The 17,947-nt window shown below is 49.0% G+C and overlaps 5 protein-coding genes across 5 annotated transcripts; 4 read left to right on the top strand and 1 right to left on the bottom strand.

Moving 5' to 3' along the window:
- Window positions 1-541: 541 nt before the first annotated feature.
- BGZ61DRAFT_505502 (ABC transporter) lies at window positions 542-5,771 on the top strand (the record flags this gene model as incomplete). The annotated part of the gene is made up of 15 exons (XM_046251837.1): window positions 542-568; window positions 605-787; window positions 848-1,391; window positions 1,439-1,659; window positions 1,716-1,995; window positions 2,050-2,283; window positions 2,334-3,082; window positions 3,130-3,292; window positions 3,345-3,701; window positions 3,765-3,888; window positions 3,945-4,016; window positions 4,072-4,122; window positions 4,195-4,259; window positions 4,332-4,956; window positions 5,018-5,771. The coding sequence occupies 15 exons, from the start codon at window positions 542-544 to the stop codon at window positions 5,685-5,687; spliced, it is 4,365 nt and encodes a 1,454-aa protein (XP_046105105.1). The 3' UTR covers window positions 5,688-5,771.
- A 288-nt stretch (window positions 5,772-6,059) lies between these two features.
- Window positions 6,060-8,486, top strand: BGZ61DRAFT_418340 (PAS domain-containing protein; the record flags this gene model as incomplete). Its single annotated transcript, XM_046243435.1, has 2 exons — window positions 6,060-6,445; window positions 6,509-8,486. The coding sequence occupies exons 1-2, from the start codon at window positions 6,192-6,194 to the stop codon at window positions 8,484-8,486; spliced, it is 2,232 nt and encodes a 743-aa protein (XP_046105106.1). The 5' UTR covers window positions 6,060-6,191.
- Window positions 8,487-8,695: 209 nt separating this feature from the next.
- BGZ61DRAFT_516924 (major facilitator superfamily domain-containing protein) lies at window positions 8,696-10,720 on the bottom strand (the record flags this gene model as incomplete). Its single annotated transcript, XM_046252310.1, has 5 exons — window positions 10,269-10,720; window positions 9,795-10,217; window positions 9,563-9,724; window positions 9,051-9,507; window positions 8,696-8,952 (listed from the first exon to the last, which is right to left on the bottom strand). Exons 1-5 carry the CDS (start codon window positions 10,452-10,454, stop codon window positions 8,696-8,698), a joined length of 1,485 nt encoding a protein of 494 aa, XP_046105107.1. The 5' UTR covers window positions 10,455-10,720.
- Window positions 10,721-11,202: 482 nt separating this feature from the next.
- On the top strand, window positions 11,203-13,391 carry BGZ61DRAFT_575739 (fungal-specific transcription factor domain-containing protein). Its single transcript, XM_046256200.1, has 3 exons — window positions 11,203-12,171; window positions 12,224-12,793; window positions 12,850-13,391. Exons 1-3 carry the CDS (start codon window positions 11,471-11,473, stop codon window positions 13,292-13,294), a joined length of 1,716 nt encoding a protein of 571 aa, XP_046105108.1. The 5' UTR covers window positions 11,203-11,470; the 3' UTR covers window positions 13,295-13,391.
- Window positions 13,392-13,944: 553 nt separating this feature from the next.
- BGZ61DRAFT_418348 (aminotransferase) lies at window positions 13,945-15,150 on the top strand (the record flags this gene model as incomplete). The annotated part of the gene is made up of 3 exons (XM_046243436.1): window positions 13,945-14,082; window positions 14,141-14,245; window positions 14,299-15,150. Exons 1-3 carry the CDS (start codon window positions 13,999-14,001, stop codon window positions 15,148-15,150), a joined length of 1,041 nt encoding a protein of 346 aa, XP_046105109.1. The 5' UTR covers window positions 13,945-13,998.
- Between the last annotated feature and the right edge of the window lie 2,797 nt (window positions 15,151-17,947).

A 17,947-nucleotide genomic window follows, 5' to 3' on the forward strand; every position in this document is an offset into this window, starting at 1 on the left:
ACGCAAAGGAAATAAACGCGTAACCGCTGTAATCTGACGTGTCCAGGTTGCGTTGCTGACGCACTCTTTAACAACGGATGCTGATCAACAACCGTCGTATTTCGTACTCAATACGCGTCCTGCAGCCTTCAACCCAACCATCGGGGATTTTATGGATACTAAATAGGCATTCACCGAGTATTTAGCAAATGGGGAGGAATTTATCAGCGGGTCGGATGTCGGCAACCAAGTCCACATCAGATTTCGTTGATTGTCCTGTCAGATGGCCGGTTTTTGCAAGGGTAATTAATCTGATGCGCCCGTAAATCGATGCTATCGCAATCACCTTCTTAAATGGGGTGACGGTGGGGGAACAAAAGTTCCAGTCATAACTGCAAGTTCGGTTACGCAATTCACACTGGTCTGACTTGCGTCAACAATACAAAAGTACTGACTCCAGCCAAGATAATTGTGCTGACTGAATAGATAACTCGATTGTAGCCTGTAGAATTACAACTTGTTCTTTTGCACTTTTACCATCTGGCAATCTCTCAATTTAGCTATGGAAGAAGAGCTTGGTTTTGCCCAAGTAGCAAGCTCAACTTGCCTGCTGGCCTGGGATCAGTCATTTGGACCTCGCGTGAACACGCTCTGCCGATCGTTCGATTTCACCCTGCAATTTGAAGATGCCATTTTCGCCTGCGTACCCGCCGCAGTTTTCATATGCATGTTGCCATGGAATATTTTCCGGCTTCTGAAGAGTTCCCCGACATGTTCGGTGCAGTCTAAGCTGCAAATCAGCAAATTAGTAGGCAGAACCCATTAAGGTCTTTGTCGCAGATCAGACGCTCACCACGTTTATTTTTAGATTGCACTCGGGGGACTTCTCATTACACAGGTCGTCTTTTTGGCTCTGCGAGCTCACAGCAACTCATTCCGAAGTGGCGCCTCATTGCCAGCTGATATTTTAAGCCTGGCAGCTACCGTTGGCGCGATCGTACTTTCATATCTGGACCATCAGCGATCTCTGCGCCCTTCTACGCTTTTGAGTCTATACTTTTCGATTTCGATAATTCTGTCCATCGCCCGCGTTCGAACGCTATGGCTCATGGAATCGAGCGCGGCCGAACCAGCCGTTTTTACCACCATGATGGTTTTCACCATCGTTGCTTTCATCCTTGAATCCGTCGAAAGAAAGTCTAGCCTGAAAGCATCCCAGCATTCCGACATGCGCAAAGAATACGCGCCGGAACAATACAGCGGGTTATGGGTACGCACGAGTTTCGCCTGGCTGTTAGTCACCTTGCGTCTAGGGTACTCCAAATTCATCTCAGTCAACGACCTACCTCTATTGGATACGCAGCTGCGAAGTTCTGTGCTGCGACAAAAACTTACATCCACCTGGGCAACTTGTGAGCTACTTCTGTCTGAGTTCATTATCGGCGCTAATCAATGATAGACAATCAGCAACAACGGCATAGTTTGCTTCGAGCATGTTTTCGTGCATTTTTCTTCTCATTCTCGTCTGCAATTATCCCACGCCTCTGTCAAACCGCCTTCACTTTTGCTCAACCTTTCATGATTGAAACCACGGTGAACTTTGTAGGAGAATCTTCACCTAACAGTACATATGGAAAAGGTCTGATTGGTGCCTGGGTGCTTGTCTACTTGGGCCTTGCTGTGAGTGATCCAGTGGACTCATTGCCTCATTGTTTTCGCTAACAATCGCTTTCAAGGCATCGACCGCTCTCTACCAATACCAGCTGTTTCGATTTATCACACGTCTTCGCGGAGGTCTGACTGCCCTCGTATACGAAAGAGCCTTGGAAATACGAACCGCCGATTCCAAAGACATCACTGCAGTGGCCTTAATGGGAACGGACATTCCACGTATCGTCCAATCATTTCGTGCAATTCACGAGATATGGGCGACAATCCTTGATATTTCTATCGCTGTGTGGTTGCTGGAGCGACAGCTTTCTATCGCCTGTGTGGCACCTGTTGTTGTCTCAATTAGTACGTTCGGAAACAAAAAGTGAGTAAAATGATGTGGCTAATATGGCGACCTAGTTTTTATCGCCATTACCTCCAAGCTTTCAACCTCAACCAAGCGTGAGCAACGTCGGTGGATTGAGAAAGTCCAAGAGCGAATTCAAATCACCACTGCCATGCTTGGCGATATGAAAGCTGTAAAGATGCTTGGGTTGTCCGACATCATGTTCACCGTCATCCAGAAACTCCGAATTGATGAGATCAACACCTCAAAAGGCTTCAGGAAGCTCCTTATCGTGCGAATAGTTCTTTGTAAGTGTATCGCTCTTGTCGCTTTGACATTGTATTAATTTCAGTCTTAGCAAATTGCATTCTCAATATAGCCCCAGTGGTTACCTTCGGAGTATATGCTATTATTGCCGTCTACTGGAAAGACGAATCTCTTTTGACAGCACAAGCTTTCACCTCACTGGCTCTAATCAGTCTCCTAACTCGACCTGTCCTAATGTTTATACAATCTTTGCCAGAGGTTCTCCAGTCCATCGGTAGCTTTGATCGAATTCAAGAATACGCCAACTACTATCCAAAGAAGCCGACACCTGAAAACAACACAGATTCTGCTCCCCGTACCTCTGGGTCTGTAATCAGTCTTCAGCCATTAGCCGTCGAGGCCTTCAACTCACCTACCCGTGTTTCCGGCGATGATCTCATTTCCATGCAAAACCAGAGCTTTGCTTGGAAACCAGCGGCGTCCTCAGTCTTAACAGACATCGACATGCGTGTCGAATCCGAGAGCTTAACAGTTATTGTTGGGCCTGTTGGAAGCGGTAAGACGTCTCTTCTGGAAAGCATCATTGGAGAGACTATTTCACTCTCTGGAGTCACATGTAAGGGATCCAGATCCATCGCGTACTGTTCCCAGGAGCCGTGGTTAGAAAACACGACGATCCGGAAGAACATCCTCGGCGTGTCTCCGTATGATCCAAAGTGGTACGAGACTGTCAAACTTGCATGCGCATTGGATCCAGATTTCGCGCAGATCAAGCTCGGGGATCGGGCAGCTGTCGGCAGCAAAGGGTGCAGTCTCAGCGGTGGTCAAAAACAACGAATCGTATGTAACTTTCTCCCTGCAAGTCAACACCGCTAATTTCCGGATAGGCTCTTGCGAGAGCTGTGTACTCAAGGTGCTCAGTTGTTCTCCTGGATGATACCTTCAGTGGAATGGACGCCCGCACAATTGAACACATCTCACATTCTTTGCTGGGACGCAATGGCATCTTCCGGAGATACCGAGTTACCGTGATACTAGCTACTCACAACCGTGAGTTAACGATACAACTTTTTGCCGGAAATGAATGCTAACTCTGCCGCAGACAAACTCATGGGACTGGCCGACAAGATTGTTGCCCTCGAGGGTGGAAGGGTTGTGGAAACTGGAAGCCCTGCGACTCTTCTGGAAAGCAATGGCTACGTCAGTCATCTTGGGCTGAAATCGATTGATGCGGCCGTCGACGAGAAGACCTTCTATGCAACTCACGACGTTTCTACCGACGAAGAATCGCGATTATCCGAAGACCTGATTGAAGAACCAGATGCGGCTGTTGACGATGCAAGGCGCAAAACCGGTGACGCTTCTGTCTACAAATACTATTTCGAAAGCTCCGGATGGACCACAATGAGCCTGTTCGGGTTGTCACTGGTCTTGTGGATCTTTTTTTCCGAATTTCCGAGTACGTTTCTACACACCGCGTGTCCCCAAGCACCGCAATTAAACTAACCAATTCACGATCCAGCAATCTGGTTGAAATGGTGGTCCGAGGCCAATGTTGCTCATCCAAATAAGAATGTTGGCATGTACATGGGAGTCTTCGTTGTTTTCGGCGCTCTCGGGGCTTTCCTGGTGTTTGTTGTTTGTTGGTAAGTCTTCGCACCCATCCGTTCAGCCACTACCGGTCATCTTACAAAGGTTTCAGGCTCGTATTCCTCAGAATCATCTCAAACACTGGTTACAAATTGCACAATGATTTGCTTGAAGCAACGTTGAAGTAAGTTCAGACTTTCGTTATTAAGAAGATAATGCTGACACTTTTAATTACTTAGGGCGCCGTTCAGATTTTTCAGCGTCACAGATACCGGATCCCTAATAAACCGGTCAGTACCTACCACTGGATATTATATCCGTCCCAGCTTTCCCATGGAACATATAGTGACTTTCTAGTGCAGATTCAGTCAAGATATGGAGTTGATCGATATGGAGCTCCCTATGTATGTGGTGAACTACGCAGGAGGTTGGTCAAGCATTTCACTCTCGTCCAGAATCCCCATTGTAAAGTATTGGTTACTAATAGTTTTCATGGCAGCGGCTATGCTATGTCTTGCCAAACTCATAATTCTGGTCATCTTTTCCAAATACTTGGCAGCGACCGTCCCTATTGTCGGTACCGTTCTATACTTCTTGCAGCGCTTTTACCTCCAAACCTCGCGTCAGGTCCGACTTTTAGGGATCGAAGCCAAGGCTCCCCTCTATACTAGCTTCCAGGAGTCAGTTGTTGGGGCACCAACAATCCGTGCTTTCGGCTGGAAAAGGCAATATCGGTCTCGCAATGATCTACTTATCGACACCAGTCAGCGTCCAGAATATCTCCAGTATTGCATTCAACAATGGCTTACGTTTACGATCGACATCATAATCACTGTTGTGGTTGTACTTCTTCTCACCATTGTCGTAAAGTTGAGAAATCAGTTCGACGCTGGTAGTGTTGGTGTGAGTCTCACTGCAGTTGTAGCGTTTAACACTACTATTAGCCGTGTTATCCAAATGTGGACAGCTATGGAGTCTAGCATTGGCGCTGTAAGCAGGGTGAAAATATTCGCGGCAGAGACAGAATCAGAGGGTACTGGTGAAGGGAATACAAGCCCCAAAATTCCTTCGGAATGGCCACAGGAAGGCTCTGTCGAGTTTCAAAATTTGGTTGCTTCTCATGGGTACGTACTGACTTGCAGATTACAAGAGCTTGTTAGGGATGTTGTACTGATCTCTTCAAAGACCTGAGTCCGATCCCGCCCTGAAGAGCGTCAGTCTATCAATCAAGCCGTCCGAGCATGTCGCGATATGCGGCCGTTCCGGCAGTGGCAAGACTTCTCTTATCCTTTGCCTGCTTCAAATGATGGATGTTCAAAGCGGGAGTATTAGCATCGATTCCGTCTCCATTTCTTCTCTCAGCCCATCATACTTGCGCTCAAAGGTCAATGTTGTTCCCCAAGAGCCATTTCTTCTCCCCGGCAGTGTCCGGTTCAACATGGATCCTTTTGGAGAAGCAACAGACGACGAGATCATTCGCGCCCTAGATCGAGTGGGATTATGGGAACTTATCAAAGAGCAGGGCCTGGACAAAGAGATGGACTCTGCGTCTTGGAGTGCAGGACAGAAGCAGCTACTTTGTCTTGCACGAGCGATGGTCCGACGGATGAAGGTAATTATATTTGATGAGGCTACGAGCAGTGTCGACAGCGACACTGAGCGCATCATACAGGACATCATCGACACGGAGTTCAGAGACTACACGGTGATTTCCATCATGCACCGACTCCATTATGTCACCAAGTACGATCGTGTCGCTCTGCTGGATGCAGGGAAGCTGGTGGAATACGATGAGCCGTTGAAGCTGTTGGAAGAACATACTAGATTTAGGGGGCTGTATGAGAGCCATAAGTGAGAGCGGGAACACTCACGGGTGATTTCGAAATGTTTGGGGCAACAATAAAAAATATGATATCTAGTGATGGTAATAAACCCTAAGGAAAGGGCTAAAGCTTTCATTCTCCATGTCGTACATGAATTAGGTTGCTCTCATTAACAACTCCAATACCGTCTCGGTGTGGCTGAGCAGTTCGTGGCTTGTCTCATTGGTGGCTTGTCCGCCGTGAGGCTGTATTCCATTGGCCTCTGCGAAGTCACATGGACTAGTTGTTGAGGCTGAGGTCTCCATCTTCCTACTCTCCTTGTCCACATTCCTACTTCTTGCATCCACGGGCTCGCATCCAGAATGGCGGATCCCCTCTCTCTTACGGCGAGCATTGTAGGCATTCTTAGTGCCGCGCTCCACGGCTCGAGGAGACTTTTCGAGTTCATCGATAGCCTACAAAGCGCCCCCAAGGATATTGCAGCACTCTCTACTGATCTCAAAGCCCTCTACAGTACCTTGGCAGACCTTTCAGGTATGCAGCAGAAGTTAGATGATAACAATCTACTATGCGACTCCCTCAAAGCCCCTCTGGAAAACTGCCTGGACATATTTGATGAGTTTATGATGACTCTGCAAACATACACCCAAACCTCCAGAGATGGCACCAGAAGGGTTCGTATATGGAAGAAAATTACATGGGCATTCAAAGACAAGGAAATCCAACTCTTCAGAGACACGATCCTCACTTACAAGGCATCTCTCAACCTGGCAGCTCATGCCGCCACACTGTAATTATCCCTTGGGTTTCTGGAGGCATGCAAATCCCTCGCTAATTATTACCTACCTTGAAGCTTGACTACCACATCTATAGACGAGCGAACAAAAAGAATGGAGGCTGATTTCAAGAAGAACTTCAACCAAATTCAGTCTAAACTCGAGGCCTTGGAAATCGATCGCATCGAATTGATCAGCATAGCTGAGGAGAAAGGCTCAGAGTGGCATGGAACGAACGCTTATTTTGCCTTGAACCGGTTTCTCGAATACACAGCGTCACTATACAATTCTCCGCCCGTTTCGTTTCCTGGATCACCGATCGGTCCTCCTTCGAACGCTGACGATGAAACTGATATCCCCATGGAGATACCACTCTCAGGATCACATTTTCAAGACAACATGGGACATCGAGAGACAGTTTCTGCCCAACTAAGCACACCATCCTTAGATATCAACACCAACGTCACAGGGCCACAAGTTGGAGGCTTAAGGAGGACAGGCATCTACAGCAAATCCGGTTTTGATTTGCTTAGGGCTCTGCAGCTGGTTGCTACTCGCAAAGATCCCAAGATCAGTCTTGGTGAAGTCGACTTGTCCTGCGCCATCGTCGTTTGCGACACGACTATGAATGACTGTCCCGTCATCTATGCATCTGATGCATTCCAGAATCTCACAGGATACAATCGTCACGAGATAATTGGCCAGAATTGTCGGTTTCTTCAGGCGCCTGATGGAAAGGTTGAGGCCGGGACGAAGCGAGAGTTTGTCGATGAGGGCACTGTATTCAGTCTGAGGACGATGGTCCAGCTGAGACAAGAAGGGCAGCAAAGCTTGATTAACTACCGGAAAGGGGGCAAACCTTTTCTGAACTTGCTCACTATACTCCCTATCCCATGGGACACGGATGAGATTCGGTATTTGGTAGGTTTCCTAATCGACCTTGTCGAAAGCCCCGAGGCTCTTTCAGCACCGCCCGGGCCGCCGGGGCAGCTGGTTAAGGTCAATTATAAATACTCTTATATTGACCAATACATTTGGACCCCGCCTCCACCAAACCAGTGGGATCATGAGAATGGACAGACGCTTAGTCCAGCCGATGTCTCAACTATATTATCACACTCCTACCCCAGGGAAAGTGTCTCGAGCTGGTCAAAGCAGTCATGGGACATGATGCTGCTTGAAAATTCTGACGACATGATTCACGTGTTGTCATTGGAGGGAATCTTTCTTTACATTTCCCCGTCATGCAAGCGAATCCTTGAGTATGATGCTGCCGAGTTAGTAGGCATCCCCCTATCTTCAATCTGCCACCCATTCGATGTTGAGCCAGTCACACAAGAGCTGCAAAACTGCGCCCTGGGAAACACCATCGATCTCGTCTTCCGGATTCGGCAGAAACACAGCGGCTTTACCTATTTCGAAAGCCGGGGATCGTCACAAGGCTCAGAGACAAGATATATCATCCTGATAGGGCGGAAGCGGCCTATGTTTATGCTCAGCCGACGCCATCTGGAGTTGGATGGTGGCATCGGGGATAATGAGATATGGGCGAAGATCTCGACATCCGGTATCCTCTTGTTCGTTTCGTCCAATATTCGGTCCTTGCTTGATCTCCAGGCGAGCCAATTGGTCGGTACCAGCATTCAAGACTTAGTTCGCAAAGAATTGAGGCCGGAGTTTGGACGATCCTTGGAGACAGCAAGGTGGGGGGCGATTACCAGCTGCCACTGCGAGATAACAAACCGCCAAGGTCAGGTTCTGCAGACGAATATCGTACTCTACCCTGGCAATAGCTTTCCAACACAAAAGCCCTTGTTCCTACTTGCTCGAATACATCTCCCGAAGGAATCACGATGGGGCAGTACTTCTACCAGTACTGTAGCAAGGTCGGACCAAGATACTGCCTTACCGTGGGATGACAACATCTTCAGCAACTGTATGATGACCACTTCCAGTTGGCAATCTGACCTGGCACAGATTAAGCATGAGAACGAGGATTTGATGGAGGAGTTAAACAAGTTGTTGTCCAGTAAGAAAAAACGAAAGAGAGCTTAATGCGGAACGAAATCAGCAACTGCTACCGTGGCACACTATATCGTCGAGGCTACCTAAGGCAACTCTGAGTTGGAAATAGAATAGCAGACGAGTGGCGGCGGAGGTCACCTGTGGTCTTTATGCAGGGTCTCGACGTTCTCGACGTTCATTATTTTCAGGAAAGCCGATCGATTAATCAACATGCAGCCCTTCGTCTACCTTGAAACTGTTTAATAAGTATACCTAAAGTTTCGGTTCTGGCAATCCGTCATGTCTTCCCGCTCTGCCTCGAGCCCAACTTCGGCATTGTCATGCGGCTTGCCATACTTCTCATCACGACGCTTATTCTCAAGGATGCAGAGAATGTAGTAGGTGAGACCCGTAGCAGCCGTAACGGCAAATGCACACATAATTGAACCAATGCCGAGAGTGTACTTGGGTGCCTGGTTCGATCTGTAGAACTGAGGGCCGACAATATTACCAATGGCTGAAGTTGACGATGTGTTAGCACTTGATCATTTATTTGTAGGCGAATTGCAAGCGTTTGCAAAAGCGAATTCTCTCGGGCGGGTGGATTGTACTGACCATATATAACTGCCACAGAAACCCCCATAAAACTCTTCTTCGTTGCTCCAGCTGTGTTCGAAGAAGACAAACTGAGCAGGAAGACCCACGGAACGTTGTAGAAGCCCATCAGGTAGACTCCCGCCAGGGAAGCGTTTCTCTGCGTCTCAGAGTTGAGAGCATGTACCATAACGGCACCAGTCATGCCGACCAGGGCCGAGCCAATCCAGAAGATACATCGCATGTTCGGTACGAAGAATGAGATTGTGGTAAGAATTGCCTGGCTGACCATGGCGACGGCTGCTTGAGGAGTAGCCATCAGAAGCGTCTTGGTTTTGCTGAAGCCGTAACCGGCGATGATGAGCGGATTGAAGTTCGTGATACCCGCATTGGCGATAGCATAAGCAAAAACACCCACCCAGATGCAGTAGCACTTGGGGTCGCGCAGGCATTCAAAGATCTGCGTTGTGTTGAATTTCTGGATAACTTAGTCAGGGCTCAATGGGAAGAAATGAAAACGAATATCATCATACCTTGTGCGATTCAACTCCAGTTTGGTTAGAGGCAAGTCGAATGACGGCCAGTCTCTTCTCCTCTGCAGTGAAGAACCAAGCTTTGGAAGGGGAATCGGGTAGACCAAAGAACAAAAGGAAACCCGTAAGAACGGTGACCGCTCCATAGATGATGAAGATGTACTAAATCACATAAGCGTCAGTTAATTGACCTCTCCACGGTGGTATTTATGACAATTAAAATGAGACTTACCCTCCATGTCGTCAGCGACCCCTTGATCTGTCCAATGGCGTAAGACAAGATGCCGCCGAACACTCCGGCGAATGTATTGTACCAGAACGCAGTGCGGAGCGGCTGTTCTTCACGGCGGTACCACATAGAGTTGACAATCAGCATCGCCGGCAATACGGCAGCCTCGAAAACACCCAGCAGAAAGCGGATGGCTGCCAGTCCCGCAAAATTGTGGCAAAGAGCCATGAAGCAGAGACAAGAACCCCAGAGGGAGAGACAGACTCCAATGTATTTTCCGATGGGAACCTTGGTCATCAACCAAAGGTTAGGGAACTCCATGGCAAGATAGCCGAAGTAGAAGATGCTGCTCAGCCAACTGTATTCCTGGCCTTGGAGGTTCGCATCTTCCTTGATACCAAGAATGGCTGCGTAGCCCAGAGCATTCTGGTGTTGCGGTCAGCAAAAGATGAAGCCAATGGGGTATCACCGGATTACCTTGTCCAGAAAGGCAAGTGTCATACTGAGCACAGCCAACGGCATCACGACCAAGTCCGTCTTCAGTAGAAGACGTTTGGCGTCCGCCTTGCTTATCTCAGTGTCGGAGACATGGCCTTGAGCGGTAGAGACGATGTCTTGCATCTTCTCCTTCGAGGTGTCGTCCTGTTGAGCGTCCATCATCATGAACCCTGGAGTGAGGAAAGCTATTTGAGGTATGGCAATGTCAAGCCTGTGAGTCAATGGCGGGCCTTGTGTCCGTCTTGAGTCTCTTGTGGGAATCTTGTCGGGCGGTGAATTGACTCATTCACTCAATCATTGTTGTTCACCAGCCGGTGGTATATATATTTCACACAACATCCCCTTATCGCAGATGATTGGCAGTTATCTGCTACCCCAGCTTTTCGCACGCGGATTTCCTTTCGTACGAAGTGGGTTCAGTTTGATGGTATCATAGTTCCACCTGATAGCGTTCACTCCAGGAATCTCGGTGCACACCGAGCTAGTTCACGGGCGCCCCCGAGAAAGTCTAGAACAAGCTAATCGAGCCCAGTCAACGAGATGAATCCCCCGGACGCTACCGAGCAAGTTTATCGATAAGACAGTGATATGCCCAATAGCGTGGTTTAAAGTTCGGTCCTCACCGACGGTCACGACTTCATCCTTCGGACTCTACTCACGACTCGTCATCTCCCTCGGCCCCCAACGAGATTACTCGGTAACATGGATGCAGAATCGGACCCCCAGCCTTCTGTCTCCAAGGCCTGTAGCCGGTGCCATGCGAGGAAAGTAAAGGTAACTAGGCGCATTAGCCAGTCAATCCCCACTACGTCCTCGGCTCACTCCGGCGATCCAGTGCGACCAGAAGGTCCCTCAATGTTCAGCGTGCATACGACAGAATGACAAGTGCAATATCACGGAATGCGTTGCTTATCCGTTTTCGGTGGTCCAGCGCCTCCAGGATCAGATCCGCCATCTTCAAGCCAGACTCGACCTCGCCCCCGTGGCGGCCAGCCATCCCGGGGGAGAATCCCAGCGTCTGTCGCTTGCACCTGACCATCCACCATTGCCTGTTCAGCAACAAGAGAGTCTTCTGCAGGCAGTTAATGATAAAGTAAATTGGCCTTCAGACGGTCTCAAAGAGGCTGAAGAGGTTGGTGTTCTGGCCATTGGAGGGTCGAATTTATACTCCCAGAACAAGTATGGTAAGGACTTCCATCACGCCGCCAAATCTCATTCGCAAATGGATACTTATTGTACTTGTTGTCACAGTCGGCAGTGCAGCTGGTTCAACATTTGCAAGAATATTTTTCAAGCAATTGAACCTAATATCTCCCTCTGTTACCGGAGTCTTTGGCGGCAGTTTGGAGCACTGTCCGTCCGAGAGATGTGCTGCGCTTCCTCCGCAGCCAATGGCTAGATCATATCTCGCAAGCTATATTGCTCGCATTCACCTGTGGTGGCCTCTCCTCCAACTTCCACTACTCCGACGGACCTTTCAGAAAGTATATCAGAATCCGAGACAATGCACCGATCATGAGAAGTTTGTCGTTTTTATTGTACTCGCTCTTGCTAGTAGCGAAGATTCTCAGCACAAAGCCTCACCAGGGATGATGGATCTAAATGACTCCGAAAGTTACTTCCAGACCAGCTTGCGGTTCTTCAATGGCTTTCATGATCATCCCAGAGATCTGTTCGGTATCCAAGCCGTTATGCTCCTCGCCCTTTGGATGCTGAATTCAGCCGCCAGTAGCCACAGCAGTGACCTCTGGCAACTCAGTCGATACGTCATGTCTGCTGCGATTGAGTCAGGGCTCCATCGTCACAATACCGACTGGGGTTTCACGGCTGAGGAACTCGAGGTCCGCAACCGGACTTGGTGGTGCGCGTACAACTTGGAACGGTTCGTGGACCAGGTCGCTTTTGCACACGTTAACTAACTAAAACCCTTCTAGACAGGTTGCCGTTCTCACGGGTCGCGTTCTATCAATTAGAAACCATGCCATCCATGCATTGTTGCCATCACCATCGGCTTTCGATGCCCTCACCAATGCAGAAGCACTGGCAGCCCCAGTCTTCCATAAACACACTGTTGAATTGTTTCGCCGGATGATCTCTCTAAGGCGAATATCGGGATATATCTTGGAGTCAATATATATAGCAAGGGGGCCAGATGGAAAGTGCATGGATACATCCTTTCAACAAATTTGTGCCAGGTCAGAAGAAGCTCGCAAAGACCTGGAACAGTGGAAGCGACAACTTGACGAATTGGACATAAAACCTTCACGAGAGTATTCCGAAATGAAGGTCGAGTACTGCCTTCTCCAGCTTCTATTAAATCGCCCTTCTCCCACCTTTATGGTCCCCTCCCGCCAAATGACATCCTCTTGTTCAAAGGTCGCCTCCAGTGCCATACATCAGTGGATCAGTATCGAGGCCGAATTCGGAATTTCAGCAGTATGCCGATGCTTCAGCCAGCTTCATTCTGTTTTGTTAGTGGGTCTGGCCGCTTTGTATTGCGATTGGTATGTCTCCTAAACGATAGTACGTTAAGTGCCCTACTAATCCACGCAATGAACAGGCAAGCTACGGCGATGCCCCAAGCTGGGGTCCAGAACGTACGAAGACTTCGTCGTCACGAGAACGATACAAACGTCTGTCTCGGTCTGATTGACCGTGGAATTTCCCACATGAAGGCAATGAATCTTATCCGATACCGAGACTTATTCCAAGCGGTCCGAATCAAGGTGTACGCAGATCCAACATCCATGGATGCACCGACTGACGAATCCCCTTCGCAACCTATGGACATTCCCTCTGTGGGACTCTATAATGGGTCGGAAGGCCTTGAATTTGGGGGAGAAGACTCTATGATATATCCCGCAGGCGAAGGTATGGAGACATACCTCAGCCAGGTCAACGACTTTCTGGAGGGCGGTATGGTCGACATGGACGACACCCTCAACGCGTGGTATGATGCGGTGGTGCAAGAACTACAAAACGACCCAGCTCAGACTTTCATGTGACGACTTGGAGTTGCAAGGTTCGTTTCCAGTGTATCTTCATGTAATCTATGTTTAACCGGACGAATGCGTTTCTATCTCAAATCCTCTTTACTAAAACAATGCACTACTCTGCAATGGCGAAGACGGCAGAACTTCCGTCGGCTGACTCGTGTGATGGCAATACTTTGCAACTTCCTTATCAGCCCATCCTTTAAAGCGAGAATAGCCGTCGGCATGTAGACTCCAACCATAACGCCATAACTCATTTAAACAAATGACGCGTTGGGATATGCATGCGCTGGGTACCGGTAGGGGTCCACCAAATCAGTAGCTACAGACTGACTCGGTGCAACCCGCGATCATCCACGTAGTTCATGAGCTTATAGATTAAAACAAGCCACCGCCTGACTACTGTGATAAGAACAGCCATTTATCTGCGCTCTCCATCGGCAATACATATCTCTTGGCCATTCAGCTTAATACCTTGACCTCCGAAGCTCACCGCTGCGGAGCTCGGTGGTGACCGAAGAGGGTGTGAGTGGGCCCAACACTCGGTGTCGTCCGAGGAAGCCTCGCCTCATTGAACCCCTGAGCGTAGCTTCGCAGTAATGGAAACATCTCTTTATCTTTGACGTGCACAGGTAATCCTCGCGCTTTTAATATCGGCCGATGTCCAGACAAACGAACCAGTCGCCATCATCTTATCTACATTCAGAACTTCCAACATGGTAGCTTCACACACCAAAGACAGCACCGCCATCGGGGCAACACATGCTACTGTGCCCAATGCCAAAAATGAGTCTATTCTAGTGAGTATAATATTCTGGGCTGAATATCTCGGCATGAACAATGAGGCTGACTGTCTAGGTTGGGATGCGCGATGGCGTAACCGGGAAGTTCAAACTCGTTCCTAGAGTTGAGGCTGTTGTATCCGTGTTTGACTCAAACTTCCTTGTCGGCGATGGTATTTGGGTTCGTTAAGTTCAACATATTAAAATGTCGAAGAGAACTAACAGCCCCTATAGGAAGGTATCCGCGCCAATAAAGGGCGAGTCCAATTTGCCAAGGACCACATGGACCGTCTATTCCAATCCGCAAAGGCCATGTACATGGACTTAGGCCTGACAAAGGGGGACCTATTAAGACTTATCCACAGCACGCTTGATGCCAACAATATGTGTGAGGATTCTCACGTCCACATGCGGCTGGTAGTCAGCCGTGGTCTCAAGTCCACGCCTTATCAAAACCCTCATGTCAACATTGGCCTGCCGCTCATCGTTATTATCCCCGAAGTCAAAGCAGTCGACCCTTCATCAAAGGCCAGGGGATTGAGACTTGGCACCACATGGGTTCGCCGTGGGCCACCCGACGTCAAGGATGAGCAGTGGAATCACATTTCGAAGGCTACCGACGTTCAAGCTTGCATCAGTGCCAACGTGATGAATGTCGACGAGGCACTAATGTTGGATCTACGAGGATTCGTGAAAACGTGCAACTCGGTCAACTTCTTTATTATCCGCGGCAACGAAGTCTGGGCGCCTACCAAGGACAACCAAATGCAAGGCATTACCCGCCAAAGGACGATTGACGTGTGTCGTGCAAATGGCATTGTTGTGCGAGAGCTCGACTTTTCATTGACCGAGGTTTATGGTGCCGACGAGGCCTTTTGTACGGGAACATTTCCCTCACAGATCCACGTGGTAGAAGTGGACGGACGACAAATTGGCGACGGAAAGAGGGGAGCCATTACGGAAAAGATTCAGCAGCTATACATGGAGCTTGTGAAAAGAGACGTGGAGCGGCCGAGAGAGGAGATTTTGGCCGAGGTGGAGGCGCAACGCGACCTCAGCTTTTTGAAGACATTGTGCAATAATTAGAATTGAGTTCATGATTAATATCATTTCAAGTTGAATATCAGTAATAAAAATTATACCAAAGCACACTTTTACCTCTCGAAAGCGGCCAAATCTCGATGTTGTTAGTCAACAATCCTTGTGAAGGCTATACACGAACTTTGTCCCATCTCTAGGCCAGTGGTCGAGACACTGATGACGAGCCTGGTTTTGGCGCTCTTGTCATACGGCACTTCAAAATGCAGGTCGAATTGAGCCTGGACTGTTCCAGTCGGGTAACCACAGCTCGTATTCGCCTCTCGTTCCCCTCTTCCCAACACTTTATGTCTGCTTACTACTCATTCATGCCCATCAAGTTGTGTTACGCTCCATGCATCCCGCGACTGACCAGCGGTCGGTGAGTGATATCCTCTCTCTACGTCTCGCATGTTGTATTTTATAGAGATAAACCCGTCAACCTCTTTTTCAGCAGGTTGCTTTCGCAGCCGGTGATGAAGTCGAAACAGCTCGCGCGCACTTCCCAGACTGCCTTCTTGCCTCGGGCAACCGACAAAATTGCCGTGAGTATAATCACACCTGCAACAACTATCCACCCGTTATGCATGCCAGTCAAGCCAGAATCGGACATTCATTCCCCGACACGTCACATTTTGAGCGGTGTGCTAGCAGAGTGCTCTCTGTGTGTAACTATGCCACCGTGGCTGTGTTACCTCAAGGAGAGTCCCGGAGGCAACGCATCGTCCCTCCATCCATGTCTCCATGTCTCCATCCAGCCATCTCTTGGGCTTTCTGCGAGAGAATTGTTCTCTTCGAGACCAATCATTCCACAAATTAACCTCGTATTCATCCGGCCATCATCAACCATATCACCAAATGGACATGAGCCATAAATACCGGTCCCTAACCTGAGTAAACACTGTAAAATGGATACTGATGCAAGGTTGTGTTGTCCATGCATCCTTCCGGTGACTAATTTATGATGAATCATCAATTGGGGCACATTCCATCACCCGCTGCTAGTACGTACCCTACTCGTGTGTCGTGGCTTGGTGAGGGCGGTCCCGATTGCCACCGCTCCCATCAATCACCCTTTCTTTCTCTCTACTATAAAGCCCACGTCCTTTCCACGTTGTTGACGTTTGAAGGCAGACAGCTCTCTCACTCTCTTCCAATTCAAGGCCTCCTTATATATGCAAGGGCAGAGTCCATCACATATCATGTAAGCCCTCCTCACAACTGCACCTCCAGTCACTAACCTTCTGCGCCAGGTTGTCGGAGTGGTCACACGGCCAGCTCTCAGCTCAAGCAACACTTTTGGTATGTGCCTGAAGACCACATCCTGTGATCTCCAACTAACCTGATCCCAGAACCTCACCATGGTTATGACTTGACCATCAATGAATTCTCACGCCAACAAGGCCAGACTTGATGCGTCTCCTCCACGAACCACCCTCCACCCGTTTTGTACTATATATGAAGATCGCCCAAGGCATCAGTGCTGCCCAAAGTACGACGCACCTCTGCACACATGGTCATTTTGTGTACTGCCTCGCCAAAAGAATTGGCCCGAGGTGGTAAGGTACGTGGAAGAAAACCCCACTGGTTCAGGGAGAAGAATGTCAATAATGATGGACGTCAAGGCCAAGAATCCGAAGACGAAGACGACGACCCCAGGACCAAAACCAAGGCAAACGAGTCGCTACCTTGTTGTCCGCAGTTTGATCGGCCTTGCTTCTGCTGGGGTTGAGGGTTAGGGGCCAGTGGCGCAAACCCAGATGGTCTCCCGAGTTGGACACCCAGTCGTCGAGTTTACTCGACACAAGCCCTGAAACATCAGGACAACAACCCGAAACAACGTTTGATGTATCGTTGGGATTCATGCCGACTCATCCAGAACGAGCTCCAGGGGTGTTTGGCCAAGTCGGCAAGATATGGAAGTGGCCGAGGAGACAGCGTGAGTTGCCAGCCCTACATCTGTTGTGAGTAGCTGCGTTACTGAGGCCATAACTAACACCCTGGCTAGCATAGGGAGCGATACCAATCGAACCGAGTACTCCAAGAAGACAACAGACCACTCGCCCAAGCTCGACCGGAAACTCAACAACCGCAAGAGACAGGATGCACGTCGCATTCTAGCGTTCCTTTGACCCGCCGGGAGAGGCTCACATAAGCCCTGATATAGAGGAACAGCAAGACAAAAATAACGACGGCGACCTCACTGCAGCGCAGTACAACCTCGTGCTTCAGGCAGGCCATTCCATCATCGACTAGATGAGCTTTTCAACGCCAGTCAAGTCGTGGGTAAGGGAATCCAGGATCGAGATTCATGGTTCTTATCAACTAATGTTGTTCACTCAGTGTCGGTTGCGGTGCAGCACTCTTCAAGAAAAACCGCATCCCTGACACACCAGATCTTTCCGACGCCAGCCCATAACCCGGTATCACGGAAACCCAGACGATCAGAGCCAGTATCGCCCACGCCATCGACTCCGCTTGCAACAATAAAGAGAGGATAGAACATCCAGTGATTAAAGGGCAGTTTGGCCAGGTGTAGCGGGAATCCACCCAGGATGAGTCCAAGCAGGCAGGGGAGGCGGGAAGCAGCCCAGTAGGAAAGCAGACAAAGATCGTGGGCAAAACGAGAGAAGGACCAAGGGATCACCCTTCATTCCATCAGCTCAAATAGTCTGGTGGCTGACCATGAAAACAAGACAAAGCTAGTTCTATGAAAGAAAGAAATACTACGCCTTTGGGGCACATTTAACAAAAAAAATTTAACATTCTAGTTGCCCTTTTAGCTTGAACTTCATCAACCCGTCTG

The sequence above is a fragment of the Ilyonectria robusta genome, assembly GCF_021365365.1.
Source record: "Ilyonectria robusta strain PMI_751 chromosome Unknown BGZ61scaffold_8, whole genome shotgun sequence".
Taxonomy (NCBI): domain Eukaryota; kingdom Fungi; phylum Ascomycota; class Sordariomycetes; order Hypocreales; family Nectriaceae; genus Ilyonectria; species Ilyonectria robusta.

Excerpts from the sequence above, each read along its gene's own strand:
- BGZ61DRAFT_575739 (XM_046256200.1), top strand. The coding sequence starts at position 11,471 with ATGGTAAGGACTTCCATCACGCCGCCAAATCTCATTCGCAAATGGATA. Across the intron at positions 12,172-12,223 it reads TGCGCGTACAACTTGGAACG|ACAGGTTGCCGTTCTCACGG; the intron begins GTTCGTGGACCA and ends AAACCCTTCTAG. Across the intron at positions 12,794-12,849 it reads GCCGCTTTGTATTGCGATTG|GCAAGCTACGGCGATGCCCC; the intron begins GTATGTCTCCTA and ends CGCAATGAACAG.